Genomic DNA, 27,941 nt, shown 5'->3' on the forward strand with positions numbered 1-27,941 from the left:
GAGGAGACAAAGTAAAAAAGTTTTTGAGCTATGAGATAGTGAAAAAGTAACAAGACTTTAATGTTTTGAAATACTTTTTTTTTTTAACCAATCTGATTTGATAATTTCGGATAAATTAAACCCTCAATTTAGAAGTTTTAAAATATGGATAATAACTTCGAAGACCAGTTCAAAAGTGAAACGAAATAGTAAGAGATTATCTCTAGACTTTTTAGCCAGCGTGTAACTTGGGGACATGACACGTGTAAATTTTTGCATACATAGTCACATATGTAACCTTGACGTCATCAAATTTTGGGGTTACACAAACATATTATCATCTAATCTAATTCGCATGAATTAAAAAACTGGCAAGTAATGCGTTCGCATTTAGAAATATCAGAAACACACATAAAAATGACTCAAGGCTAACGTCATAGGAATAATAAAAGTAAGTCACTTTCGATACGAATGATTTGGCCATCATCAGAAATGACTCCGTATTCTTTTCTTTCCATCAGAAACATTAAGGAAGAATCGAATTGCTTTTCTCTTTTTCTTTTTCTTCAATTTTTGTGGTAAAAGAAAAAAAAAAAAAAAGTTAAAAAGAAAGATTTGCATCACCTTGTCAAATCTTATACTTAGAAAATTATTAGTTTATCAATCTTCATCGCTAGAGGACTAGATCGTATCTCATTTTGGTTACATATATAACATACATTTTTGTAAATGATCAAAGATGTAGGTAGAGGCACTCTTGTAGTTTCCCTTAATCGATGTCTAATGTCGGTATTGCTCGACTCATAAATGATACTATGTTTTTGCGCTTAGATTGGCTTTCCATGATCAGTAGTCTTTACCACACTTAAGCCTGCATGGATGACTTCCCTCCACGCTTTTGCAGTTTGAAGCCACAAAATAGCTAATCCCAAAAAAAACAAATTGTGACATATAATATGCCTAAGCAATACGTGTGCTTTAAAATATACACATAGACATTAATTGTCGACTTAATGAGTGTCGATGAATTGTTTTTTCTCCTTTGCCAAAATAATTTAAAAAAAAAACTATATTAAGATGGACCCGCTACTAAATATTTTAAGAACATTCAATTATTACACACTTCCTCGTTTCTGTTTGCCAGTAGGCTACCTAATCATATGGAAAAAAGGATAAAGTTAAACTTCATTTTTAAACTTATGAGTGATATATATACTGATAACTGATATGTATGTAAACTATACAATTTTTTTTTTTAAAAACCAACTATGAATGAACCACTCAAAAACATCTATTTCGACAATTTTAATCTGTTATTATGGCTGGTTAAAAATGATCATAATACACATAATTAAAATCTTAATGAGTTACAAATATATGAGGTGTAATACAGAGGATCTGAAACCATTTAATTTATATCAATAATGCTATAGGAAATCTTATATTTCTTTGAATATATCAACAGACATAAGATATGGAACAACACCAATACACAACCACGATTTGACTAAAATTTAATGTAATAATCAGTCATTATGAAAAAATAGGATTGAGAATAAAATACCCATTAAGTCGTCCAGTTGACATTTTTACTCTACAATATAGGTGCCTTCACAAGCAACAACACTAATCAAATAGAGCTATGAACTGTATACTAAAAAGCAAAGCCATGAGAAATCTACATTATCTTGAAAGTATGTTATAATGGGATCATTATATATGCTTCATCTTTCATAAAACTAAAAAAAAAAAAGACACTAGTTTGAATGTTTCTTGTTTAATGGAAAGTTCTAAAGTCAAACATCTAGAAGCGCTTTGGGTGGTGTTTCCACTATTTTCTGCATTTGTGGGATCTTCTTCCCCACCCATCTATTGGACAAACCCACAATCCCAAAACACACAAACACACTTTCTCAGAGATGTATACATATATAGATAATATTACTCTTTCTTATTATTCATTTGACATTGAGAGTTTTTTTCTTTCAGTGAGTCTTAGTGCACTACTTTAAACCCAAAACGAACACTAACACAATATTGCATTCCTCTCACAAACTAATTCATGAATATTCTCCCTCTCTATCGTACAACAGATCAAGTATTGCAAAAGCAAAGTAGTGGTCTTCGGAATCCAATTTACTTGTAGTAATGATATGGTTTCAATCCATTACAATTTTATGCATGTGAAACATTGCAACGGTTGCTTTTCGCTGCATTAGCTCGATCTAAGAATCTCATAACAGTGATAAGTTAGAATTCTTTAAAAGATCTCAGAGGTAAAGAAACAGACAAGTATAGATTTAATTTGATGATTTTTAAGAATTTGATACAATTAATGAACAGTCATTTATTTTTTCTTCTTCTTTAGGTTTGGAGCAGGCTTTGGACCATACATGCAGATACGTAGTCTTCCTTCTAAGACTCTCTGATGGAAGCAGTTTTTATACAAATCCCAAAATTCATCTCTGCATATATCAAACAAAATAAATAATCAGAAAAAGATTCCTTGACGTATGTGGCTAATGAAGGCCAATGGGTCAGCTTGTTCAAAAGTGGAAGAAACCAGACCTGACTTGCGGCAATGTGAATAAGGAAAATNATTTGCTTCTCTGTTCTTGCCTCAATCTTCAATTATATTCATTTTTATTTTTTTCTTCTAGTACGGACCTAATCGAGAGTTTGTTGTGAAATTTGTACCGGTGAGAGTGGCAAACCTTGCTCGGGTCTGCCCTTTTTGTTATATGCATATAATTTGATAAATACACGTTTACTTTTTTTCTTTATATTGACGTATGTGTACAACAATTTTTCATTCATGGAACAAAGAAACTATTTCACCAAATGTGATAGAAGATTATCAGTTTTCACAAATTTCTTTCAATTCAATACATGCTTAATAATAATCCTTTGAGCGGCTCCTTTTTTTTTTGGATCTTTTCTATCCCAATTCCAACATTTTGAACAAAACCAGTGCTAATTATCAACTTGAGCATTTTTCTCATCATCTTATTATTTTTTGTGAACTGTATTATGAGTCTGGGATTATCCATATAACGCTTGGATAATTTGATAGTAGTATACCTCTTCGGATCCGTTTTTGTTCTTGGACCATTTGGAACTTTTCAGCCATTAAAACTTCATCAGTGCGAGAAGGAGATGTATCCAACTTGTTAGACAGAATGGTAAAAACCAAATACCATAAAACCAATGTTGGACGTAAGATAGATTTCGCCAAACCATTTTGGATCAAACCCAGTTTTCAGCATACTTTCTAACAATTTTTTCTTTTCTTTCTATTCATGCGCAGCTAAAACAAATCCATTGGCAGACATAGGAGTTGACTTCGAGGCGATCAACAGGAGAGATAAACGGCTGGAGAAACCAACAAACACACCAGCAACATCTACTATCAACATGGGTAAAGCCATGGGATCAGGCACTGGCTTAGGGCGTTCTGGTGCAACCGCAATGAGACCTCCGCCTAATCCAATGACTGGCTCCGGCATGCCCATGGGTGGAGGAATGGGTGTTGGTAGCTATGGAGGTATGAACCAAAACCAACCCTTGGGTATGGGTATGGGTATGGGGGTCGGAATGAATCAAAACCAACCTATGGGNTTTCTACTCATGCGCAGCTAAAACAAATCCATTGGCAGACATAGGAGTTGACTTCGAGGCGATCAACAGGAGAGATAAACGGCTGGAGAAACCAACAAACACACCAGCAACATCTACTATCAACATGGGTAAAGCCATGGGATCAGGCACTGGCTTAGGGCGTTCTGGTGCAACCGCAATGAGACCTCCGCCTAATCCAATGACTGGCTCCGGCATGCCCATGGGTGGAGGAATGGGTGTTGGTAGCTATGGAGGTATGAACCAAAACCAACCCTTGGGTATGGGTATGGGTATGGGGGTCGGAATGAATCAAAACCAACCTATGGGTATGGGACCTGGCATGAACATGAACGTGGGAGGATTGTTAAATTTGGGCTTATCTTGGGCTTCTAACTAAAAACTAATTAGCAATTAGTAGATTGACCATAACCCTTTATATATTAATGATAATCCCTTTAAACTTTAGATGTGGGACTTGGTTTGTATCCCAATAATCTCCCCTTCAAACCAAGGACCACAAGTGAGATATTAACACGCCTCCTCGAGATGATAACTCCATCTCGAACCGATCCCACTTAGACCGATAATAAACCCCTTCTTGGGCCCCCATTACTCGGGTTAACAAGAGGCATGTCCGTATCCACTTTTCTAGGTCCACCATAATTTTAACTTTGGGCTCTGATACCATGTTAAATTTGGCAATTAGTAGATTGACCCTAACCCTTTATATATTAATGATAATCCCTTTAAACTTTAGATGTGGAACTTGGTTTGTATCCCAACAACGATATGGCCAAGGCTATCCGATGCAACAACAAAACCCAGGGATGGTCCGTGGCCCAAACGTGCCTGGCAACAACTACAATCCGATGATGGGTCAAGGCGGTTACAACAACCCTCAACAATCCTATGGTGGTGGATACCGGTAAGATCAAGCCAAACATTACACACTTGACTTCATTTGTAGAATCAAGAATCCGTTGTTCAGTGCTTTTCTTTACTCTCGGGTATGTAACATCATTCGATAAAAAGTAGACGGATTGGCCAGCCGCTTCACGGAAGTACCCGACAACACACGGCTCCACGAATTTGCTTCTCTGTTCTTGCCTCAATCTTCAATTATATTCATTTTTATTATTTTCTTCTAGTACGGACCTAATCGAGAGTTTGTTGTGAAATTTGTACCGGTGAGAGTGGCAAACCTTGCTCGGGTCTGCCCTTTTTGTTATATGCATATAATTTGATATATACACGTTTACTTATTTTTCTTTATTTTGACGTATGTGTACAACAATTTTTGATTCACGAAACAAATAAAATATTTCACCAAATGTGATAGAATCACCTATATTCTAGATTCTCAGTTTTCTTCCAACTAGGATATATCTCGTGCTTTAAGCACGGATCAACCTTTTAAAAAAAAATTATAATATAATAATAATTTTTTTTTAAAAGTTATTTTGTTTGAAATAATATTTACTTGTAATTGTTATGTAAATCTATTAGTCTATTTGAATATTAATTATTTTATTTTTGACGTATTATTACAGTTTTATATTGTTTGTTTGTTGTAGTTGCATCATTATTTTGTGAAATATAAAATAGTAATTTTAATATTATTATTGTGAGCAAATAAAAATTATTAATTTATCATCTATATAAATTTAGTTTTACCAACCCGCCAATGTGGAAATTAAAAGACACATTTTCATACATTGAGTAATATATATTTGTTTTAAAAAATTCAAATCACAACATATGCAGAAAATATGCATTTTATTAATTATAAGTATTATATGAAAATTCCAAACAACTGTAAATAAAATAAATATGATAGGATAATCATAATTTGAAATCTTAACAAAATCTTCGAATATAGCTATTAAAAATAATTGTATTGTATACTTGGATATAAAATCTTAGTTTTTAAAATTTTGATTGGTTTATATATTTTTTAAAAAAAAATTAGTAATTTCGTCCATAATTTATTAGAAAAAAAAAATATTTTTTTAGATTTTTTAATATTTATCTGCNCTTCTTCTTTAGGTTTGGAGCAGGCTTTGGACCATACATGCAGATACGTAGTCTTCCTTCTAAGACTCTCTGATGGAAGCAGTTTTTATACAAATCCCAAAATTCATCTCTGCATATATCAAACAAAACAAAAATCAGAAAAAACNTTAAGGTTAGTTTCATATTTGTACTTCTCAATTAATATAGTAGGATTCAATACATTCTTAATAATAATCCTTTGAGCAGCTCCTTTTTTTTGTTCTTTTCTATCCCAATTCCAACATTTTGAACAAAACTAGTGCTAATTATCAACTTAAGCATTTTTCTCATGATCTTATTCTTTTTTGTGAACTGTATTCTGGGTCTGGGATTATCCATATAACGCTTGGATAATTTGATAGTAGTATACCTCTTCTTGCGAGAAGGAGCTGTATCCAACTTGTTACATAGAATGGTAAAGACCAAATACCGTACAACCAATGTTAGACATGGCATTTTATTAATTTATAGTGTTATTAATTTATCTATAAATTAATCATTATTATTTTATAGTATAAACTAATTATTAATTTATATATATATTAATTGTATAAATTAAACAAAAATATAAAAATTGAGACAATTTTAACAAAACAAAATTTGGACTTTCAGATGTTATCAATTTAAAATTAAATTTGTATCCGATTGACATGGACTGGGAGGAGCAAAACCAGTCTCAGACTCATTGATACCTGCAAGTTACCACCATAATATATAAGCAACCAATAACAAAGCAAGCCCAACACTTGAGTTAAGTAACAAACGAGTGTGGAACAAACCCACAATCCCATAACACACAAACACACTTTCTCAGAGATGTATACATATATAAATAATACAGTATTACTCTTTTTTATTATTCATTTGACTTTGAGAGTTTTTTTCTTTCAGTGAGTCTTAGTGCACTACTTTAAACCCAAAACGAACACTAACACAATATTGCATTCCTCTCACAAGCTAATTCATGAATATACTACCTTTGCCAATTGGTTTTTTAGTCAGAAGTCCATGATAAGTCCAAAATTTTAACATATCGTACAACAGATCAAGTATTGCATAAGCAAAGTAGTGGTCTTCGGAATCCAATTTACTTGTAGTAATGATATGGTTTCAATCCATTACAATTTTATGCATGTGAAACATTGCAACGGTTGCTTTTCGCTGCATTAGCTCGATCTAAGAATCTCATAACAGTGTTAAGTTAGAATTCTTTAAAAAATCTCAGAGGTAAAGAAAAAGACAAGTATAGATTTAATTTGATAATTTTTAAGAATTTGATACAATTAATGAACAGTCATTTATTTTTTCTTCTTCTTTAGGTTTGGAGCAGGCTTTGGACCATACATGCAGATACGTAGTCTTCCTTCTAAGACTCTCTGATGGAAGCAGTTTTTATACAAATCCCAAAATTCATCTCTGCATATATCAAACAAAACAAAAATCAGAAAAAACTTCCTTGACGTATGTGGCTAATGAAGGCCAATGGGTCAGCTTGTTCAAAAGTGGAAGAAACCAGACCTGACTTGCGGCAATGTGAATAAGGAAAATCCCTTGACGTCTGTGTGCATATCGAGCACAATCATATTTAACCGTGAAAGTCCTAATGCCTCTATATCGATTAGCTTTTTGATTCTGCACAGTAAAGTAAGAAAACAATCAGAAACTAGGGGAAGAAGGATATGAAGATATAAGTTAAGAGAGACGATGAAATTTGATACAAGTCAGGTGATAAGATTTACTAACCTACTTGGTGTACCGCTCCCAATATTAACCCGTTTCTTCAACAAAGTTACCTGCACCGCAATGAATTTGAGTTAATAATTTGAATCATATAACAAATGAGACTGAGAAATCTAAAACAGAGTTGTGAACACAATACACAAACAATGATTTTGAAAAACATTGCTTCTTTATAAGAGACTTTCATTTAAAGACCAAAGCAGAAGCCATTGATTCCAAGTTCCAATCAAAACAAANACGGTTGCTTTTCGCTGCATTAGCTCGATCTAAGAATCTCATAACAGTGTTAAGTTAGAATTCTTTAAAAAATCTCAGAGGTAAAGAAAAAGACAAGTATAGATTTAATTTGATAATTTTTAAGAATTTGATACAATTAATGAACAGTCATTTATTTTTTCTTCTTCTTTAGGTTTGGAGCAGGCTTTGGACCATACATGCAGATACGTAGTCTTCCTTCTAAGACTCTCTGATGGAAGCAGTTTTTATACAAATCCCAAAATTCATCTCTGCATATATCAAACAAAACAAAAATCAGAAAAAACTTCCTTGACGTATGTGGCTAATGAAGGCCAATGGGTCAGCTTGTTCAAAAGTGGAAGAAACCAGACCTGACTTGCGGCAATGTGAATAAGGAAAATCCCTTGACGTCTGTGTGCATATCGAGCACAATCATATTTAACCGTGAAAGTCCTAATGCCTCTATATCGATTAGCTTTTTGATTCTGCACAGTAAAGTAAGAAAACAATCAGAAACTAGGGGAAGAAGGATATGAAGATATAAGTTAAGAGAGACGATGAAATTTGATACAAGTCAGGTGATAAGATTTACTAACCTACTTGGTGTACCGCTCCCAATATTAACCCGTTTCTTCAACAAAGTTACCTGCACCGCAATGAATTTGAGTTAATAATTTGAATCATATAACAAATGAGACTGAGAAATCTAAAACAGAGTTGTGAACACAATACACAAACAATGATTTTGAAAAACATTGCTTCTTTATAAGAGACTTTCATTTAAAGACCAAAGCAGAAGCCATTGATTCCAAGTTCCAATCAAAACAAAAGCTAGGATGTGAGATTTTTACTATAGTCTTATATGCAAATAAAGAAACAAAAACAAGAGCTGGGATCAGACTGACGTGCAAATATTTTGTTCAGCATTGCATATGCCTATGAAATATCGATACATTTATCATCATGTCCCAGACTCTTAACATGGAAAAAAAAATAGAAGGAGAGGGATGAACAACATGAGTATATGCAACAATGCTTAATGAAGGATCTATGATGGGATCAGACTGACGTGCAAATATATTTGTTCAGCATTGCAAGTGCCTATGACATATTGATATATCTTATCATCACTTCCCAGATCCTTCACATAAATTAAAGAAATGAACTACATGAGTATGCACCAACTGTTATGTTTTATAAATATTATAGGATCAGACTGACGTGCAAATATGTTTGTTCAGCATTGCATGTGCCTATGACATATTGATATATCTTATCATCACTTCCCAAATGCTTCGCATGAATTAAAGAAGAAAGAAATGAACTACATGAGTATGCACCAACTCATAATGTTCTATAAATATAACAGGATCAGACTGACGTGCAAATATGTTTGTTCAGCATTGCATGTGCCTATGACATATTGATATATCTTATCATCACTTCCCAAATGCTTCGCATGAATTAAAGAAGAAAGAATTGAACTACATGTGTATGCACCAACTCATAATGTTTAATAAATATTACAGGATCAGACTGACGTGCAAATATGTTTGTTCAGCATAGCATGTGCCTATGACATATTGATATATCTTATCATCACTTCCCAAATGCTTCACATGAATTAAAGAAGTAAGAAATGAACTACATGAGTTATGCACCAACTCTTAATGCTGTACATATATAACGAGATCAGACTGACGTGCAAATAGATATTTTTATCTGCAGAGCAATTAGCCTTAGAGAGTTTCGTATTTTTGTCATCACATCCCAATATTTTCTATGAACCAAAACAAAGATTCAATAACTAAAAGCTCAACATGGTATAATTTGTTCTCTATTCTCTATATGCTTTGAATTAAGTTCTCTTATCAATAGACAAATGTCACAAATCATTATAAGAATAGAACACTACCTGTTCCTCAACCTTCAAATGCTTTGAGAACAACTTTACTGCTGGACATTGCTTAGTAAGTGAATGTAAACCCCTACAGATATGAGACAGGACATAGTATAAGCACCTTTGTATACAATCAATCAATAACAAAAGATACAAATACAAAAAAATTACATTGATATACCTTAGAAGCTCCAAAGATCTCAAAGCAGAGGAACTAATGACAAGAACAGATGGGTTTCCAGGATCAATACTTCCTTCAACTGTCTCTCCTTCACAAAGACTCTCTTTCCATGAAGATCCACAAGACAACTTTATATGCTCTCCCAAGTTGCTTACATCTTGGGGTAATCTTTGAGGTAACTCAACTACACACGTATCTGCAATCAACAAGACAAGCTACAGTTTATCAGAACTTGGGAAAAACTTGTGAATTAATAAGCCGTATCAACAATCAAACCCTCAAGATATTACTTAAACAGAGAAGCTTATAGAAACAGAGCTCGGATAGAAAAAAAGGACGAACCTTTAATGGAATCGAGTTCTAAAGAAGAAACCCGTATACCAACGGCGGATTCAAGCAGATTTAAAAAGTAGCTAAGCTGCTCAGAGGAAGAAACTGGTTCTGAAAACAGAACATCGTCGTCGTCCTCAATGGTCTCATCAAAGGTAGGCTCTTTCGACTTCTTAGTCTTCTTCTTCTCCTTCTTCTCAACGGTCTTATCAAAGGTTGGAGCTTTCGACTTCTTAGTCTTCTTCTTCTTCAAATCTTTCTTCGGACCCAGTGATCGATTCCGATTTCTTTTAGGGTTTTTATTGGCGGAGGGTTTTACCTCTGTGGTTGTCATGTTCTTTTTTCAGTGTATGCAAACAATGCAGAAGAAGAGCGGCGTTATAAAGGAGTCACCACACAAATTTAGGTTTAGCCATGTTCTGTTTTTTGAACCAACCGCTTATTAACGGTTCTTTTATACCGGTTTGTTAAACCGTCCAATTTCCCAATAACCATAACAAATTGGTCCAAATTACTTAACCAATATGATAGATTGACCTTTTTGATTTCTTATTCTTTAGGTAACAACACCAATATTACAAAACAAAGTAACAAGCAAAGAAGTTAAGAAATAGAGAACTCTAAACACACATATTCGAAAACAGAGACTTGTGTAGTGTGCATACAACAGAGAACGTAATGATTTTGTGGAAGATGATTTAAGCTAATGATGGAATCATTCCCATCATTCTCGCATAAGAGAAAATACCACCAGCGTCAATAACCGGTCCTGCATCACCGATCGACTTTAGATTATAGTTTTTCCCGGTTGTGTGATTAGTCAACAAACCACCAGTTTCAGTCAACTCGATCGTCACCGTGTCACCAGTCTTACACTCGTCACAAACTCTAACCTCTGACTCTAGCGGGAACACCTCTCCTGTAGCCACTGAGTTACGGAAAAAGATCCTTGCGTAAGACTGAGCAACTATGGCTTTAGCTCCAGCTGCTCCGAGACAGACTGGAGCATGTTCACGTGACGATCCGCAACCAAAGTTTACTCCACCGATTATGATCGAGTACTTTGATCTGTTCTCTCCTGGCTCAACGTACCGGGTTTTGTGGAAGTCTGGGAGACCAGAGAGAGCGTGACCAGCGATCTCGTCACGTTCTTGTTGGTTCGTTGGGAAAGTGCAAGCGGCTCCTGCTGGTATGATCTGGTCGGTGTCTATGTTGTCTTTCAAGACATAGCAGAGACCGTGGAAGGTCGTGTTGGCTACGGCTTCGTTAGAGTCGTCAGATCCTGCAGCGGCAGCAGCACGTGGGATGATGGTCGTGGAGGATGTGCCACGTGAAGTGAGGGAGATAGAGGAGGGGATGAAGGAAGTGGAACCGTTGATTTTGAGGAAAGAAGAAGATTGGAAAGGAGACAAGGAAGAAGAATGTTTGGTTGATGAGGAAGGTAAGACTTGGGACAATGTAGCAAGAGAAGAAGACGCCATTGTTTCTCTTTACTTTGGTGAGTGAATGAGAGAGCTAACGAAGGGGAAGAATATAAAAGGGAAACTTTTAGCACCCTTCTATTTACAAAAGTGCCATTTAGAATCCCAAACGTGCGTTTTGAGACACTTGGGTAGGTCACGGTGATACAAAGACTCTAGAAACAGATGGCCAAAAAGAAGATTTAATACTATTTCTCTATATTTAATGACAAAAATGTGTCCCATAGATAAGATTTAATACTATTTCTCTACATCTAACAACAAAAATGTGCTAGAACAATGTATTGTGTGAAAAAACAGAGCTCTTGAGCTGTTCTTATGACCGGAGGAATATCAGATTAGTGAAAGTGATGAGAAAAAACGTGGTTTCAAAAGGGAAACTATGCAATTTTTAGAAAGATGGGAACATCCAAAACGTAGAGAAGAAACTGACAGAGAAAGCTAAACCCAACAGTCATATATATTCATAAAACATAAAAAAAACAGATTCATAAGCTCTTGCAAACATACATCTTATTGTTCTTTTTTTTTATTATAGGATCACACGATGTAAGACCCTTGACGAGACCTCTCATGCCCGTGCATTGACCCCTACCAAACAAGTAAAACAAAAATACAATATGAGACAGAGGAGAGACATCCAAATCATGAAATGAAGAAAGATGTTTTGTTCTACTATTGGACAATGGACACTTAAGTCTAATCAACGGATGTGAACATGAAAAAAGCAGCAAAAATAAACAACCAACAAGACTTCTACACAAGTAAGTTCCACACCCTCAACAACTGCAACTTAGAGATGCTCAAGTCTTTATGCCTAATTGAACCAATGAAAAGAGAGAGGAAACGGAAAAGTAAGTCTTTAGTCTAAAAAGAACAAAATTTGGAACACTTCATAAACGATTAAGCCTAGAAACAGTCATTATCATCTCCTCACATAAAACCAGAATCCCTACTACAGCGTTCTATTTCTCACACTATGTTCTGCATCATCAAGTGTCAAGCTTCCTAGATTATGCCACAATTCAATCTCATTCCAAAATCAACTAACAATCCTCATCTCATACACAATTGAGAGTATTAGTTTAAAATCATACATACCTTGATCAGGGAGCAGCAGAAGGAATCATACCAGCTTTCCTAGCATAAGCAAAGATACCTCCAGCATCAATAACAGGACCAGCATCACCAATAGCCTTCAACTTATACTCTTTCCCAGTCGTATGATTAATCAAAATACTATCACCTTCCCTCAACTCAATCGTCGCAACATCCCCTGTTTTACACTCATCACAAACCCTAACTTCAGAATCAAGCGGATAAATCTCACCAGTAGCAACAGAGTTCCTGAAAAAGATCCTAGCGTAAGACTGAGCCACAACCGCTTTAGCTCCCGCCGCGCCAAGACAAACCGGAGCATGTTCACGAGACGAACCGCATCCGAAGTTTTCACCGCCGATGATGATCGAGTACTTTGTCTTCATCTCACCAGGCTGAACGAATCTTTCTTTGTAAGCAGCTGGGAGACCAACTAGAGCGTGAGAACCGAGTTTCTCGTACTCGTCTGGATTCGAAGGGACGAGTGTAAGAAACTCAGCGGGAATGATTTGGTCTGTGTCGATGTTGTCACCGACGACGTAACAGAGTCCATGGAAGGTCTTTCTCTCTTGCGGCTCGGCGGCTGAGCGAGTGACGAAGGGTGATGATGATGATGCGTTTCGAAACGAAACGAGGGGTTTGAAATCGGAAGCGACGGTGGTGGAGTTGAATCTGAGGAATGGAGATCGGAAGGGAGCGAATGAGGAAGAGTTGTTTGGAGAAGATAGGTTTCGGGACAATGTAGGGTTTACAGATTGAAGAGAAGCCGCCATTGTTTTTTTTGCTGTGGTCGAAGATTGATGAAAGCAAGTCAAAAAATAAAAATGCGATTTTTATAAAAATGGGTCTTTGTTCTTATTTACCAAAATGCCACTCTTCCTTTGTTATTTTATTACAAAAAGAACAAATTAATAAAGAAAAAGAAAAGGCCTTTTTTTTTTTTTTAAAGAGCAGAGAGAGAGAGAGAGATCCCAAGAAGAAACTCCTCTGACGTTTTTCTTAACAAATCAAATCTCTCAAAGCTCCTCTCTTTCTCCTTCTGCAAAAGTACTGTTACTGATCTCTATCTATCTATCTCTCCCAAGTTTTTGTTTTTTATTTGTCGGAGATCAAGATCAGAGAGAGACATGGCTCCTGCCATGAAGATCGTGTTCGGTCTCTTGACATTTGTCACTGTCGGAATGATCATCGGTACTCTCTTTCTCTCTCTCTCTCTCTATTTATAGTTGTCTAACATTTTGAATTTGTCTTTCGATCTTGAAAGAGTTTATCTTTTTTGCTTTCTCTCCCGGCCGAGTGGGAGTTGCTTGTCATTGCTTTGCTTAGAGAATTGGATTGTTTTTATTTGGAGACGTCTATGAAGATTGACTTTATGAGAAAATTGAAACGGCTCTGTGTGGTAACTCATGAATATTTTGTGTTTCCTGGAATCTGCAGGTTCCTTGTTACAATTGGCTTTTATAAATAGATTGGAAGATTCGTACGGTACAACCTCTTTCTTTCCACTCTCTTTTTATGTTTATGTGTGTGTTTATTTGTAGATGTGTGTTTTGTGATAGAATTTGCATATATGGTAATTTTTGAGCTCTTCTAAGGGATTGTGAGTAAACACTACAATGCCACTGAATCTGTAGGACTTAATCAGGGATATTTTTTAATTGTACTTTATGTTTTTATACAATGAAGATTGTAATCTTGCTTGTTTCTTTTGTCGTAGTTTCCTTTCATTTATCAGTACCTTCTCCTTCTTCTTTCTTATTCAGGAACTGGATTTCCATCCCTGAAAGGGCTTCGAGGCCAGAACGCCCGTTATCTACGAGGTTCGTGTGATCGTTCCTAGCCAAAAATTTATGCTTGCATATAATAGGTTTACACAACAGTTTCAATTGTAGCTATATGAATCCTAGCTTTAGGATTAGACTCTTCCTGGAGAGCTTAATTTTTTTGGATATGTTATGATACAGAATCGGTTTTATGTCAAGACTCGTTTGTTTTTCAGATGTTTCCCGGTGGGCAAATGACAAAGATGCAGAATTGTTACGGCTTGGCAATGTAAGTCCTATCATATCCATTTGGCAATGTATCCTTTTTTGTTTTGCTTCTGTTAAATAGAGGTCTGCTCTGTTTGCTTCCCAGCTAATGTTTATTTGCTTTAGTGCAGGTCAAGCCTGAAGTAGTTAGTTGGTCCCCTCGAATTATTGTGCTCCATGACTTTCTAAGTCCTGAGGTATACACACGCCCCATAAATCGATGTTTGTGTTATTGACTTAGCTTTGTAGCATTGAGAGTTAGCTGACTATAGCATTGAGATTTAAACGTGTTCTTATCATCTTTATTCTAGCAATGATAAGATGATATTTGAAAAATGAAAAATTAGCAAAAGAGATTTTGGCAGTTTTTTTGTCTTTTCAATAACAGAATTATTTTTGTTTTTGTTGCTTCCTGATTTGTATATCTGCAAGGAATGTGAATACCTAAAAGCAATTGCCCGGCCTCGCCTTCAAATTTCCACTGTTGTTGATGTAAAAACCGGAAAGGTACCTGTCCAAAACTTGTATTACTTCCACTCTCTGCCTTAGATTGTTCTACTGAATCAATCAAACATTGGACACGAGTAGAAACGCTCTAGTTATGCTTCAAATTCTTATCCGTTTTCTTATTACTTTCTTCTTGCTTAGGGAGTCAAAAGTGATGTGAGGACAAGTTCCGGAATGTTTCTAACTCATGTAGAAAGAAGTTATCCAATAATACAGGTAGGCCACTCCCTAATATCTTATAAAAGTGTGTCATTCTGATCAACGTGACAGTTTCGTAAATTACATTCCTTTTCTTTTGCTGTTATCAGGCAATTGAAAAGCGAATTGCAGTCTTTTCTCAAGTACCAGCGGAAAATGGAGAACTTATTCAAGTTCTAAGGTGCGTTCACAAGTGCAACCTTACTATGTTTTTTTTTTTTGTAAATTGAAGCAAATTAAGCTGTTTTCTTGATTTGATGAACCAAAATCTGCTGCAGTGCAGATACGAGCCAAAACAGTTTTACAAACCGCATCACGATTACTTTGCTGACACTGTAAGTCTTCTGTTCTGTTTCATATGTATCACTTATAAGTGTTTAGTAGTTTGGTTTTCTCAATAATGTTTAGTTCGATCTTTACTTTATCTTCCAAGAACAATCAATTTGAAAAGTACATTTCCTTGTTTCTTGTCTTATGTTAACCACACAGTTCAATTTAAAGCGTGGTGGTCAGCGCGTAGCAACTATGCTTATGTATTTAACCGATGACGTTGAAGGAGGAGAAACTTATTTCCCTTTGGTATTAAATCTTCTTCTAGTGAATCTCTTTAGCTCTCCAAATTGTTTTCATTTAACACAAAATTGTTTCGTCTCTCTGTTCATGCAAATTAAACCAATGTGTAAAGATATATATATATCTGTCTTGGAAAATGCAGGCTGGTGATGGTGAATGCACATGTGGTGGCAAAATCATGAAAGGCATCTCGGTTAAACCCACCAAAGGAGACGCAGTTCTCTTCTGGAGCATGGTTTGTTTCTTCAATCTCTCTCTCCCTCTACACAAACAAGAATCATATGGACTGTTTTGTGTTTAATTTCGTCTCATAAATCATTCAGGGACTCGATGGACAGTCAGATCCAAGGAGTATACATGGAGGATGTGAAGTTCTGTCTGGAGAGAAATGGTCTGCTACTAAATGGATGAGGCAAAAAGCTACTTCTTGAAGTACTTAAAACTTGTTAAAAAGAAAAAGGAACCACAGGGACTTATATTGGAAAAATGTCATAGAATCTCAGAGTTTTGATTTACTCTCTTTTTGACCCTTCAATTTTAGAATCTATCATTTACATACATAATGGATATGAGGGTTATTTAACAAACATTTCGCCTACCAACAAATCCTAAACTACTCTAGCATAAACTGTTATTAAAAAAATATAAATATTCATGTAAATGTTACAGAAATCTACCAACAAATGAATTTTTCAAAAATCTATTTAGTTCACCAATTTACCTTAAAAAGTATGCTTTTAAAATTGGATTATTCTAAATATTTTTTTTTTTAAATAGTTAGCTAGTAAATAATTTTTTCACCAAGAAGACAAATGGAAAGTATGTTTACAAATTGAATACTTGTTTAGAGTTTCCTTATATACAATACGACTAAACGTTTTGTCTGTCATAAGTCAAAACTGGTATATTTTCACTTTTAAATAAGAAGAATATATGATAACATTCATCATTCTTACTTTTCTAAATTCATCCAATTCAATTTAGATTTTTCTTGTTTTTGATATGATCGACTAATTGTTTATTCAACTTGATTCACTTAAAAAGGTTAATGCTAAATATTACCATCCAAATACAACTCCTTTGGACTTTAGTTGATGACCATTTGAAAATCTATAATTTGAAATTTCTTTTTGGATAGGTGAGCTTTCATATGTTAAAAGTCTCAATTCCGATTCTTCAAACGCTCAAATACTTCAAGCTATTGTTAATGTATTTAAAAGCTCATTAAATCATTGCTGAGATAACAAATTGAGAGAAGTTGGAATCCAATTCACCAATGTATTTAAAAGTTCATTAATTCATTTTTGAACGCTTGAACTAACTGTTTGTATATATTAGGAGTTCTAATTCAGCTCATTTGCCACATGTTTTATTCAAAAATGTGAAATCTCTTTTGATACAATCTTCATTCCAAATAATTCAAGATTAAAAAAGGTGAAATGATATTTTATTCTTCAAATTAGAATTTTGTTTTCTGTACAAATCATGAAATTCATAGTCGTGATATGTATTATTTTTTCATTTTTTAAACGCATATGCTTCTTAGAACTGATTTGTATGTATTATTTTAACTAAGTAGATATATATCTTTGAAAAAAGTCTCGGAGCCCAGGTGGCTGTTTTGTAAAGGATGTTAGTCAAGACGTGAAAGGTTCGATTCTCCACTTTATATCATCAAGTTGGAAAATTTTCTCTTATTTTTTGTCCAAAAAAAAAATATATTTATCTTTGAAGAATTTTGAATTTTATTAAGGAGTTCGTTGATTTAAATTTAGAATTTGCTGATTTTGATATTTTTTTCAATAGTTTATTTATTTCCTAATTTTTTTAAATTGGATTATGAATAACTCGAACTAGTGTTTGTTTAGTTTGATGGTAATATTTATCTTCTTACTCTTCATAATTCATCTAATTAAATTTGGATTTTCTTGTTCTTGATACAATTGATTAATTGCTTATTTGACTTGATTCACTTGAAAAGGTTAATTCTAAATGGTATTTATACATCTCCTTTGTACATTTAGCTGATGATAATTCTAAAATTTATAATTTGAAATTTCTTGTTGGTTAGGAGACTTTTGATTTTATGAGTTTTTCTAATATTCTAAATTTGAATAAACATGTATGACAACAAGTTCCTTACAAGTCATTTTTATAATGTTGTATTGATTTGTTCTATTGGCTTTTTGGTCAAATACATCGTGAAGATCTTAATTCTGCTCTCAATATTATTGAAGTAGTAGCTGGATTTTTTTTTAATTGTTATTGTTGATACACAATAATTATAATTTGAAGTGATGTTTTTCTGAATTATTGTTTTTCTGAAAATCAATAATTATTGTTGATACTCAAAAAGAATTATCCAGGAAAAAAAAAAACTTAGACCAGAGTAACGCACCAAAACAACAATAATATAGTTGGAGTGATGTTTAATCAACAATTAATAAATAATTAAATTAATCGCAAAAAAAAGGAAAAAAAAAAAAGATGACTATTATGGACCGTCCGATATATATCTCTCACAAGATTTTAACCGCTAACTCCTTTGTCTCTTCTTCTTCACCTTCTCTCCGATTTGCACCGTCGATTGCGCCATGTCGTCGTTTGATCCGCCGATTCACCGATACTCCGTCGTAGTATTGTTTCTCCTTCTGCTAGTTTTTACGGTAGCGTCGGCCGATGATGTGTCCTGGACCGACGATTCCGGCGGCCTCGAGTCTCCTGGCTGTTCCAATAAGTTCCAAATGGTATAATTTCGAGCTTTTTTTTTTTATTCTTTTGGCTTTCGTGTTCAATCATTCTCTGGTTCACTGGAGTTTGATTGATCGACTTTGCTTTTATCTAGTTTCCGATTTGGGCTCTTTCTCTCTCACTCTCGTTAATGTGATTCTATATTTGGTCTCACTGTGTTTAATGTTTCGTTTTATACAGGTTAAGGTCTTAAATTGGGTTGATGGTGTTGAAGGTGAATCCATTACTGGGTTAACTGCTCAATTTGGAGCTTCGGTGCCTTCTGATGCTGATCAAAGTTTCAGATTTCCTGCTGCTTTTGTAGGTCCTTTGGACTCTTGTTCCAATCTCTCCTCCAGGGTTAGTTTCTCTTTTCTTTCTCTTGATTTCAATGGGCTTGCATCAGATTTGTGATTAGAGATTATATTGTAATCAAATTTTGTAACTGCAAGCTGAGCTTTTGCGATATTCATTGACTTTGTTTTTGTGTTAAATTGGGTTTTCATTGTGTGGCTCAGTTTGATGGACATATTGCCTTGTCGATCCGTGGCAATTGTGCTTTCACAGACAAGGCAAAACATGCTGAGGCAGCTGGTGCTTCTGCTCTGTTGGTTATTAATGACAAAGAAGGTTTGGTGTCTTCTCAAAATGGTTTTGGATGGAAATGTTTTTCGGGTTTCTTAGCTTTGTTAGTATCTGATTTAGTCATGATCTGTTATCAGATCTTGATGAGATGGGATGTATGGAAAAAGATACATCTCTAAATGTGAGCATACCTGTCTTAATGATCTCTAAGGCAAGCGGGGATGCTCTCAACAAGTCTATGGTAGACAAAAAGAGTGGTGAGTCGTTGTGATTTCACACTTCAGTTTTTTTTTCATCCATTATTTATGCTTGTTGACCTGTAGATGCTCTACCTCTACAACATGAAACATCTGATATTCTTGTAAACCCTCTCTTCTAGGCTAATTCCAATTCCTGTATGATGCAGTTGAGCTTTTGTTGTATGCTCCAAAGCGTCCTGTCGTGGATCTGACAGCTGGATTGTTACTGCTCATGGCTGTTGGAACTGTTGTTGTTGCATCACTATGGTCAGATCTTACAGATCCTGACCAAGCTAATGAATCTTACAGCATATTAGCGAAGGTTAACATCTTTCAAGTCCTTTTTGGGTATTCTTCTTTGGTAGCTATACTGGAAATCAAGAGTTAAAGCTCTTTTGCGTGCTGCAGTTACATATCATACACAACTAACTGCCTTTATATTCCTATACACTTAGTGTACAGTATCTTGTTATTTTTTGGACTTGGTGATCAAAACTTCAATTTATTTGACTCTGTACCTGTTATAATGATGAATTACCGAAATGTCTTTTCAAATATCGAAGGTTGATTTTCCAGGAATTTGCTACTGGGACCAGGAAAGATGACCCAGAGAAAGAAATCCTTGATATAAGTGTCACCGGTGCTGTATTTTTTATTGTAACCGCCTCCATCTTTCTGCTGCTCCTTTTCTACTTCATGTCATCATGGTTTGTATGGGTGCTCACCATATTTTTCTGCATCGGTGGCATGCAGGTAATTTCATTACCATCTGGTAGTTTCGAACCTGTTTATGATATTTATATTGTATATGTGTTTTTCAGTCAATTTAACAAAGTGGCTGTTGTTTCAGGGTATGCATAACATTATTACGGCAGTTATATTGAGGTATTCTGAACTGTTCCTGATTATTCACTTTTCTCTTTTTTCTGGTTAACATTTCTTATGGATATATGGTCGATCAACTTGCAGAAAATGCAGACATCTTGGTCGGAAATCTGTGAATCTCCCTTTGCTTGGGACAATGTCAGTAATGTCGCTTATAGTGAACATTGTTTGTTTGGCATTTGCTGTTTTCTGGTTTGTAAAACGGCACACATCGTATTCTTGGGTTGGCCAAGACATTTTGGTAACTCTCGCAGCTCTCTTTTCTTCATCACTAAATGCTTTTTAACTCTTTTCCTTTCATTTTTTTTCTCTATTACTGCTTCAGATTTATTTGTCAACTTAGTTTCATATCCCCCTCTCTAAAGCAAGCGGTCATGTAGAGAATTTTTAGTTTCTTGGTTGCACTGTGTGAAATATTTATCTTCATATTGTTGACAGGGCATATGTTTGATGATCACTGCCTTGCAAGTAGTTCGATTACCTAACATCAAGGTAGTTTATCTGGTTTGTTATTTAGTGATTTGTGATGTTTCTCTGTTAATATGCTGATAGTGATCTGTACTCCAGGTTGCTACTGTACTTCTTTGCTGCGCGTTTGTCTATGACATCTTCTGGGTCTTTATATCACCACTGATTTTTCACGAGAGCGTTATGATTGTGGTGAGTTTTTCTTATAATGTCCGTAATAATCTGTCGTTTCTATTGATACAGTCAATAAGGTTAGAATTGGGCTTGTTATGTGATATCAGTTTCTTTTCTACAATTCTGACAAAAAATGTGCTTCATATATCTGATCTATTATGAAGACTTGGAAGGTATCACTGCTTTATTTGCAGTTTACTTTGTGACACAGAAATTTTGTATGGTCCGTCACAATACATCATTGCAAAGTTGCAGGGGTGTATTTCTTTGTCGTATTGTCAACTGCATACACAAATAAATTTATAACTCAATAACCTATCAATATTATCCAAGTCTATAAGCTGAGTAATCTTGTAGACCATTGCAAGTTAGCTAGTGATATTCTTATTTGAGATTCCTTCTTTGTAGGTTGCCCAAGGGGACAGCAGCAGTGGGGAGTCCATTCCGATGCTATTAAGGATTCCTCGGTTCTTTGATCCTTGGGGTGGTTATGACATGATTGGTTTTGGGGACATCCTCTTCCCCGGTTTGCTCATTTCCTTTGCTTCCAGGTACGTTTAGTCAGTTAGATTCAAGAACAAACTTGGAATTCCATCTTTGAACTGTCTTGTAAATCTCTCAACTCATACATCAGGATTTTTCCAACGACTTTCTTGTTCACTCCTCTCCACAATTAATGCTTTCTCTACTCTTTGATCTCAGATATGACAAGATAAAAAAGAGGGTAGTAGTAAATGGGTACTTCCTTTGGTTGACTATCGGCTATGGAATAGGTAAGTCCACGCTTTACTAACTTAGAGTGAACGATCAGAATTCTGTTGTTTTTCCCAACAAGAAAGCAACGTAACTTGTCTTGCTAATCGAGATGGCTGCTTACATATACAATCTTTGAAACTTACATATAGAAAGTAACGTAAGTTGTCTTGTTTCTTCTTGTTATGTTTTGTAGGTCTGTTACTGACATATCTAGGTCTGTATCTTATGGACGGGCATGGCCAGCCTGCGCTTTTATACATCGTTCCCTGCACACTTGGTAAAATCAGAAGCTTAAGTTTCCTTTCCTCCCTCTATTCTCGAACACTCTGTCTTCGAACAAAACCTGATGTGTTTACTCTCTAGGTTTGGTCGTCATACTGGGGTTGATAAGAGGAGAGCTTAAAGAACTATGGAATTACGGCATCGAAGAATCAGAATCTCACACACCGGAGGATCCATTGCCTGCGGCATAATAACATGATTCAACAATCTAATGGGTGTGTTATATATAAATCAAACCAGATTAGCTATTCCCCAAAACATCGAGAGAAGCTATTATCAGATTTCATCTGTGAGAGATACACGAAAGCTGATGTAAGTTTTCTACAAAGCCAAAGTTAATCGTATACCATAAGTAATTCAAGGCACATCGAAAGTGCAATATATCGTATTTTTCTTGTTTTGGGGAAGAAGAAAGAAAGATTCTGTAGTATGACATGTTTGTACAGAGTTTATAATAACCTTCTCTTGGATTCATCAATTTGTAGTATTTCAAGTATAATGCAAATTCCCTTTTTGTGAATTTTTTTTTTTTTTTACACAGTTACACTTGTGGATAAATATGGTATCTAATAATTCCACAAAACTTTGGAGTTTGTCCAAATATTATTCGACTCATGCAGTGGAATTCTAGACGAAAACAAATGCACGAATTTAATGTTTGATGTGAAATATGTGGAAATTGACCCAACTAGTCTATTTATATGTACACGTGTATAAGAATTGACAAAGTAGGACAATCATATGAAATAGAAGTATGACCAAACTGCATAGCATAATATTATTAATTATACGACTAGTAGATAAATCCTTCCAACAGAAGATGTGATTAGAAAAAAACAACAAATAATCAGTTTTCTAGTTTTTTGTTAATAATGTTGTTATGCTAGCATTTGGATTCATTCCGGCATTACTAATCTAGTATTGTAGTGTGTGATTAGAAATAAAACTAGAGTACAATAATTTTTCTACAAAATTCTTTAACCTCTAATGTATGTCAAGTACTCAAGCGATACTAGTTCAAGAAAATAGTCAATTAATATAAGATCATAGATTCAATAAATTATATGTGTATACATATTTACTAGCTCTACGTATATCATATATGTTTTCAAAAACATTAGCAATCATGTATGTATAAGCTATACATAAAAATTAAAAGGTATGTTTTATGATAGATCTACTTTCACTATAATTTACCTTAGAAATTATAACAAATATATATAATCCATCCATAGAAACATATATCATTCATGAATTACAATCCTGAGCAACCAAGTATATGTAGCTTAAAAGAAAAAAAAAGAAAGAAAAAAAAGACAGAAGTAGCTAGTTCATAGCTCCAACGGCAAGTTCACAAGCCCTAATGTTTAAAGCGGCCGTATAGCATATGATAAATAATAAATCCCCTTTTATCAAAATTCAAGAAAAAGAAAAAGAAAAAATCTTTCGTTGCTTAGAGACTAATACATATCCACACATTTCATATATGTATCCTATCTTACACGTATGTTTATATATAAGAATATATATACACATATATATGCGTTATGATTATTACCCCAATCCAATACTATGTATGTGTCGTATCTCTATATACATCGATCACGTACTGATGATGATGATTAGTTGATGATCATTTCGGAGATAAGCCATCAACGAGACACTGCATGACCTTGACCTGCATACTAAGGCACTTGATGTAATGAGCGGTCTCTTCCATCAGCTTTGACGTCTCCATTCCTCCGCCTCCCGGAACAAGATTCCTCAGCCTCTCGGCAGCCTCCTCCACCACCGGAGCTCTCTGGTCACTCCTCCTCCGTTTTGACGATATCTTCCACGTCACCTTTCTCTTTCTCCTTGGAAATCTTACGATCTTGTTGTTTCCTTTGGTGGCTCGGCGCAAGAGGGCTCTGCTCCATAGCCGGCTAGACCCTCCGGCCGCTCTGGCCATGGAAACGTACGCAGCCTTCTTGATCTTCCTCACACGGTAGTTTGTTGTATCCGGTGAATTAAAAAGGTTTTGTGTACGTTCTGAGATTTGAGAGGGATTGGAGGAAGTGGATGGCAAAAACGTCTTTTTCAGGGACGTCTGTGTTTATGGTTTTGTCTGCAGAGGCCATTGTTTGGGTTCTTAGAGAGAAGAGAACTTGAGATTGAGAACCTTTATAAAACTTTTTCGTTTTTTTTGGGGAGAATGACACAATATTAGGGTTAAATATAAAAACAAAGAGGTGGAGAGAGAGAGAAAGAGAAAGGAAGAAAGAGGAATAATATCGTTTATTTTCCTTTTACTTAACCTTTTTTATTTTACAAATATGGTTTTTTATGTCACAAGACGCACAACTATTCAAATTATCTATAAAGTTGAAAGTTAAACTTAGGTAGAGATATTTTCTTAAGATACTTTTTAATCCATGTTTTAATTATGAGTAGGATTGAAAAAAAAGAAAACGTGAAGAGATGAAGAAAAATAGATGTGCTAACAGATTGAAATATTGAATTTTGGAGCTTAATTGGTCCGTCAAATTAAGTTGCCTAAAAATATGAGAAATGAAGGTTTAAGTGGTAGTTTTCTTTAGTGGAGACAAGATAAATGCAGTTCTATGGTTTACTTTAGGGAGTTTACTAACAACTATTTTAAATTTGTATAATATGTTTCATCAAAAATTGTATAAATAGTAGTTCAAAAGATTGGAGAGTCGTCGTTTGTTGTGGTTTAGTGGATTGGCTGTTAGATTGTTTACTGGTGGATAATTAGATGTGTAAATTCATGTTATATATGTGTTAGGATTTTAAAATGAAATATTGTGAATTTGTATATTAGCAAAACCCATGTATTTCGGATAAGTATAATACACACCTTAAGGTTATAAAGTCTTGAATAAATCAATGTGAAATTAATGGAAAACGATGTTTTGGCTTGAAGAAGAAAAGGTGATGCTAATAGATGAGCAGAACTTGGCCATTTTGGACACATATATATATATTTGATCACTTTGAAATATATAACACTAGACACAGATTAATTATATAAATATACTAACATAGCATCAATATGCTAGCTGTAATATACATCTCATCAACTCAAACAAATTATAATTCGGAAGATGTTTACAAAGACGCAAATTGATCAAAGCACTTCTGGTTCGTAGCTGTGTTATATATAAACGGAAAAAGGAGCAATTAGGAGCCAACATCAGATTATGGAATAAGATTCCAACCACGATTTTATGTTTATTTGTTGGTTTTTATAAAAAGGTTAAGTTTAGTGACGAATGCGTATGGATTAATTAACGTGACCAGCTAATAGAGACTATTATGATAATATATTAGGTAAGCTATATGTATTTATGTTAACATTAGTTGACAATTAATGACGACTAAGATAGAATGATGGTGGAAAACATCTAAGCTTGTTATCATTGCAAAATAAATTTTACAAAACCCTCCAAAAATCGATTAATTGATTCATTACCTTCTCGATATATATCATTCAAGCCAAAATCAAACGCCTGTAAAATGACTGATTGAGGAAGTTTATTCAATCCCGAGTTTGAACTATAAGTTAGTTCGTAAAGTAACCAAATTGAAAAAAAAAAATAGCTATGATTCTTTTGGGCTGAAAAAAGTATTTAAAAACTTAATCAATTAGTCGCTCGCATCATCAAAGATAAAACGTGTTCGAAGGTGATCAAAGATATTACAAAATATTCACCATGCAAGGGCAACAAAAATATACAAATGACAACTCATGAATATTAAAAGCCAAAAAGAGAAAAAAAGAAGAGAAGAGAGACTTGAGGAATACGATTTGCGTTTGGTTAAGGCTATAATTTAGCATTAGTCCCATCTCTTTTGTGTTAATCACTCTCTCCCTACCACTTTGCCGCCGGACGTATTTATCACGCCATTAATTATTTTTTTATATAATCATTATCATATATATCTCCCCTTCTTCAAAATTAAGCTCCAAAATCCCTTAAATACCACAAAGCTTTCTATAAGCTTTCAGTATAATTACATCTACCATAAAGTTTAAGTGTTTAACAATATACAAAATTGATATTAGGAGTGAAACCAAATGAATAACAAAGGTATTAATCATATGAGATTAAGAAGTAAAAGAGGAGAGGAGTTGAAGAAGTGGTAGCGTGGGGACACTAAATGGGCCAACCACCACATGAAGGCACATGGCTATGGCCTTTACCCACCCCCAACTTTTCTTTCTCTCTTATCTTCTTTATCTTTTTAATTTGTTTTTGTTCTAATTATTTTAATTAATATTTAATTACACAAGTCTACACCATTCGTTTTCTTTGATTCTCCTCTTAATTTTTTATTAACTATTAATAATAAATCAGTTCGTTGAGGAGTACTAGTAGTTGATTAAACCATCCAACTAAAAAAAAAGTAAAACCAATACTAAAAGAAAAAATGCTATTGGACACTCAGTAACAGTGACAAATGTTGTTAAACTCAAGAATGACGTTTAAAATCAGAAACGTGTGAAAAGACACGTCATTACTTACGCCATGTTTTTCTGATGTAATAATTTCGTTCGAGTTCAGAAAATAAAAAAAAAGTGTGTGGTATTGCTTTATTTATTACGCTATGTTAAAAAGAAGGAAGCCGGCTGATTAAGCTTGACGTTACAACTGTCGACGACTTTGCTCTGTAACTGTTGCTGACGTGATCCCGTTTTACTTTCTCCGGTATGTATAGATAACATGACGGCGCTTCCCTTTTCTTTTATATTACAAACCTCAAAACGTATGATTTTATCCGACGAGCCAAACCACATGACTCAAGAATAGTGTTTGTAACTTAATGCTTGAACATATTGCGTGAAGAGAGTCGTCGTGCTTATATAAAACATTGAAAATTTAATAAGAGATTGACCGTAAGGATGAGAATTTCGGTGGTTATAAGGGCATGTTTATAGGGGGATCAGGTGAGGGTGATCTTAGAGGAGAAATATTGTAAAAATATTGTAAGATCAGGTCTTAAGAACTTTTGTTAAGAAGTTAGTTATTGGGAGAACAGGTATAAGATCTTAAGATTTAATAATATAATATTTTTTTAGAACTATAAACAATTTAAAACTTTTATAAAATAACATTTTAATTGCAAACTTATAAAAATTTTATTAAAATTCAAAATACAATGCCATATTTTTATGAAACAAAAAAAACATTGTAAATAAAATTTAAAAAAAAAAAACAAACTCGAACTCTTGGGGGAGGGGGAGGAGTTGTTGTTCATCACATTGATGATGCACAATTGTGTAAACAAATAGACTTGTAAATGCCGCAGACTAAGCAATACTATTTGCTTTGAATTCCCCCACTGGTAAGCTCTATGATTCAACAATAAAAACTTGTACACTGATGAGCCTATGCGGTATATGTATCACCTGCCAGAGGTACATTTCTCATTGCCATATCATCATCACACATTGAAATGTATCATAGAATATTGGGGCAATGTATGTATCACAGATCAACGTTGTGTTGGTTTCAGGAAACTGATGTTAAGGCCAAGACAAACCTCATTTTGTAACTCAGTGATTTCTACTAGTTCTACATAAGGAGAAGGAGCAGTTTAAAAACATTGAGTCCATCTTTAGGTAACTGCACGTACCTTACCACGGATCCTCTGATGAAACAGTTTCTCACTGAAAGCTACACAAGGCAAATTGCACAAATCCGTAAGCTTATAATACCATCATCAAGTGCCAAAGATATACCAATAAAAAAAGCTTAAAACAACTGAAACAAATTGCAAATCTCTTCTACTTGAGAGTAAACTTGAGAAATTGCAGTATATAAGCAGCAATCTCAATAAAAACATGTCAATCAGCACTACACTAGCTACAAAACATATCACTTTAAACTGTCC

The 27,941-nt window shown here is 34.5% G+C and overlaps 5 protein-coding genes, 2 long non-coding RNA genes and 1 pseudogene across 8 annotated transcripts; 2 read left to right on the plus strand and 6 right to left on the minus strand.

The window, feature by feature from the left end:
* Positions 2,262 to 2,577, minus strand: LOC104785043. Its single transcript, XR_767307.1, has 2 exons — positions 2,548 to 2,577; positions 2,262 to 2,444 (listed from the first exon to the last, which is right to left on the minus strand). It is a non-coding gene; the product is annotated as an uncharacterized LOC104785043 (long non-coding RNA).
* On the minus strand, positions 6,896 to 7,607 carry LOC104785044. The gene is made up of 3 exons (XR_767308.2): positions 7,393 to 7,607; positions 7,168 to 7,281; positions 6,896 to 7,065 (listed from the first exon to the last, which is right to left on the minus strand). It is a non-coding gene; the product is annotated as an uncharacterized LOC104785044 (long non-coding RNA).
* LOC104785045 (protein CMSS1-like) lies at positions 7,726 to 10,439 on the minus strand. Its single transcript, XM_010510168.2, has 6 exons — positions 10,050 to 10,439; positions 9,708 to 9,903; positions 9,542 to 9,614; positions 8,223 to 8,272; positions 7,998 to 8,111; positions 7,726 to 7,895 (listed from the first exon to the last, which is right to left on the minus strand). Exons 1-6 carry the CDS (start codon positions 10,369 to 10,371, stop codon positions 7,778 to 7,780), a joined length of 873 nt encoding a protein of 290 aa, XP_010508470.1. The 5' UTR covers positions 10,372 to 10,439; the 3' UTR covers positions 7,726 to 7,777.
* Positions 10,549 to 11,554, minus strand: LOC104785046 (3-isopropylmalate dehydratase small subunit 1-like). Its single transcript, XM_010510169.2, has one exon. The coding sequence runs from the start codon at positions 11,516 to 11,518 to the stop codon at positions 10,736 to 10,738; it is 783 nt and encodes a 260-aa protein (XP_010508471.1). The 5' UTR covers positions 11,519 to 11,554; the 3' UTR covers positions 10,549 to 10,735.
* On the minus strand, positions 11,885 to 13,433 carry LOC104785047 (3-isopropylmalate dehydratase small subunit 3-like). Its single transcript, XM_010510170.2, has 2 exons — positions 12,620 to 13,433; positions 11,885 to 12,109 (listed from the first exon to the last, which is right to left on the minus strand). Exon 1 carries the CDS (start codon positions 13,387 to 13,389, stop codon positions 12,625 to 12,627), a length of 765 nt encoding a protein of 254 aa, XP_010508472.1. The 5' UTR covers positions 13,390 to 13,433; the 3' UTR covers positions 11,885 to 12,109; positions 12,620 to 12,624.
* Positions 13,512 to 16,513, plus strand: LOC104785048 (prolyl 4-hydroxylase 1-like). 2 transcript variants are annotated; one of them, XM_010510171.2, is made up of 12 exons: positions 13,513 to 13,807; positions 14,054 to 14,101; positions 14,380 to 14,436; positions 14,616 to 14,668; positions 14,778 to 14,843; positions 15,079 to 15,153; positions 15,295 to 15,369; positions 15,462 to 15,532; positions 15,635 to 15,686; positions 15,841 to 15,930; positions 16,067 to 16,159; positions 16,248 to 16,513. In XM_010510171.2, the coding sequence occupies exons 1-12, from the start codon at positions 13,744 to 13,746 to the stop codon at positions 16,353 to 16,355; spliced, it is 852 nt and encodes a 283-aa protein (XP_010508473.1). In that variant the 5' UTR covers positions 13,513 to 13,743; the 3' UTR covers positions 16,356 to 16,513. The 2 variants fall into 2 exon arrangements, with proteins under 2 accessions (XP_019101212.1, XP_010508473.1); XM_019245667.1 differs by lacking the exons at positions 15,841 to 15,930; positions 16,067 to 16,159; positions 16,248 to 16,513 and having other exon boundaries at positions 13,512 to 13,807; positions 15,630 to 15,690.
* On the plus strand, positions 18,455 to 22,563 carry LOC104785049 (signal peptide peptidase-like 3). The gene is made up of 14 exons (XM_010510172.1): positions 18,455 to 18,671; positions 18,856 to 19,014; positions 19,173 to 19,284; positions 19,377 to 19,496; positions 19,646 to 19,800; positions 20,055 to 20,231; positions 20,329 to 20,363; positions 20,448 to 20,604; positions 20,802 to 20,855; positions 20,931 to 21,023; positions 21,414 to 21,556; positions 21,708 to 21,778; positions 21,955 to 22,038; positions 22,125 to 22,563. Exons 1-14 carry the CDS (start codon positions 18,519 to 18,521, stop codon positions 22,232 to 22,234), a joined length of 1,623 nt encoding a protein of 540 aa, XP_010508474.1. The 5' UTR covers positions 18,455 to 18,518; the 3' UTR covers positions 22,235 to 22,563.
* LOC104785050 lies at positions 23,247 to 24,293 on the minus strand (annotated as a pseudogene).

The sequence above is a fragment of the Camelina sativa genome, chromosome 5 (genome assembly GCF_000633955.1).
Source record: "Camelina sativa cultivar DH55 chromosome 5, Cs, whole genome shotgun sequence".
NCBI classification, from domain to species: Eukaryota; Viridiplantae; Streptophyta; class Magnoliopsida; order Brassicales; family Brassicaceae; genus Camelina; species Camelina sativa.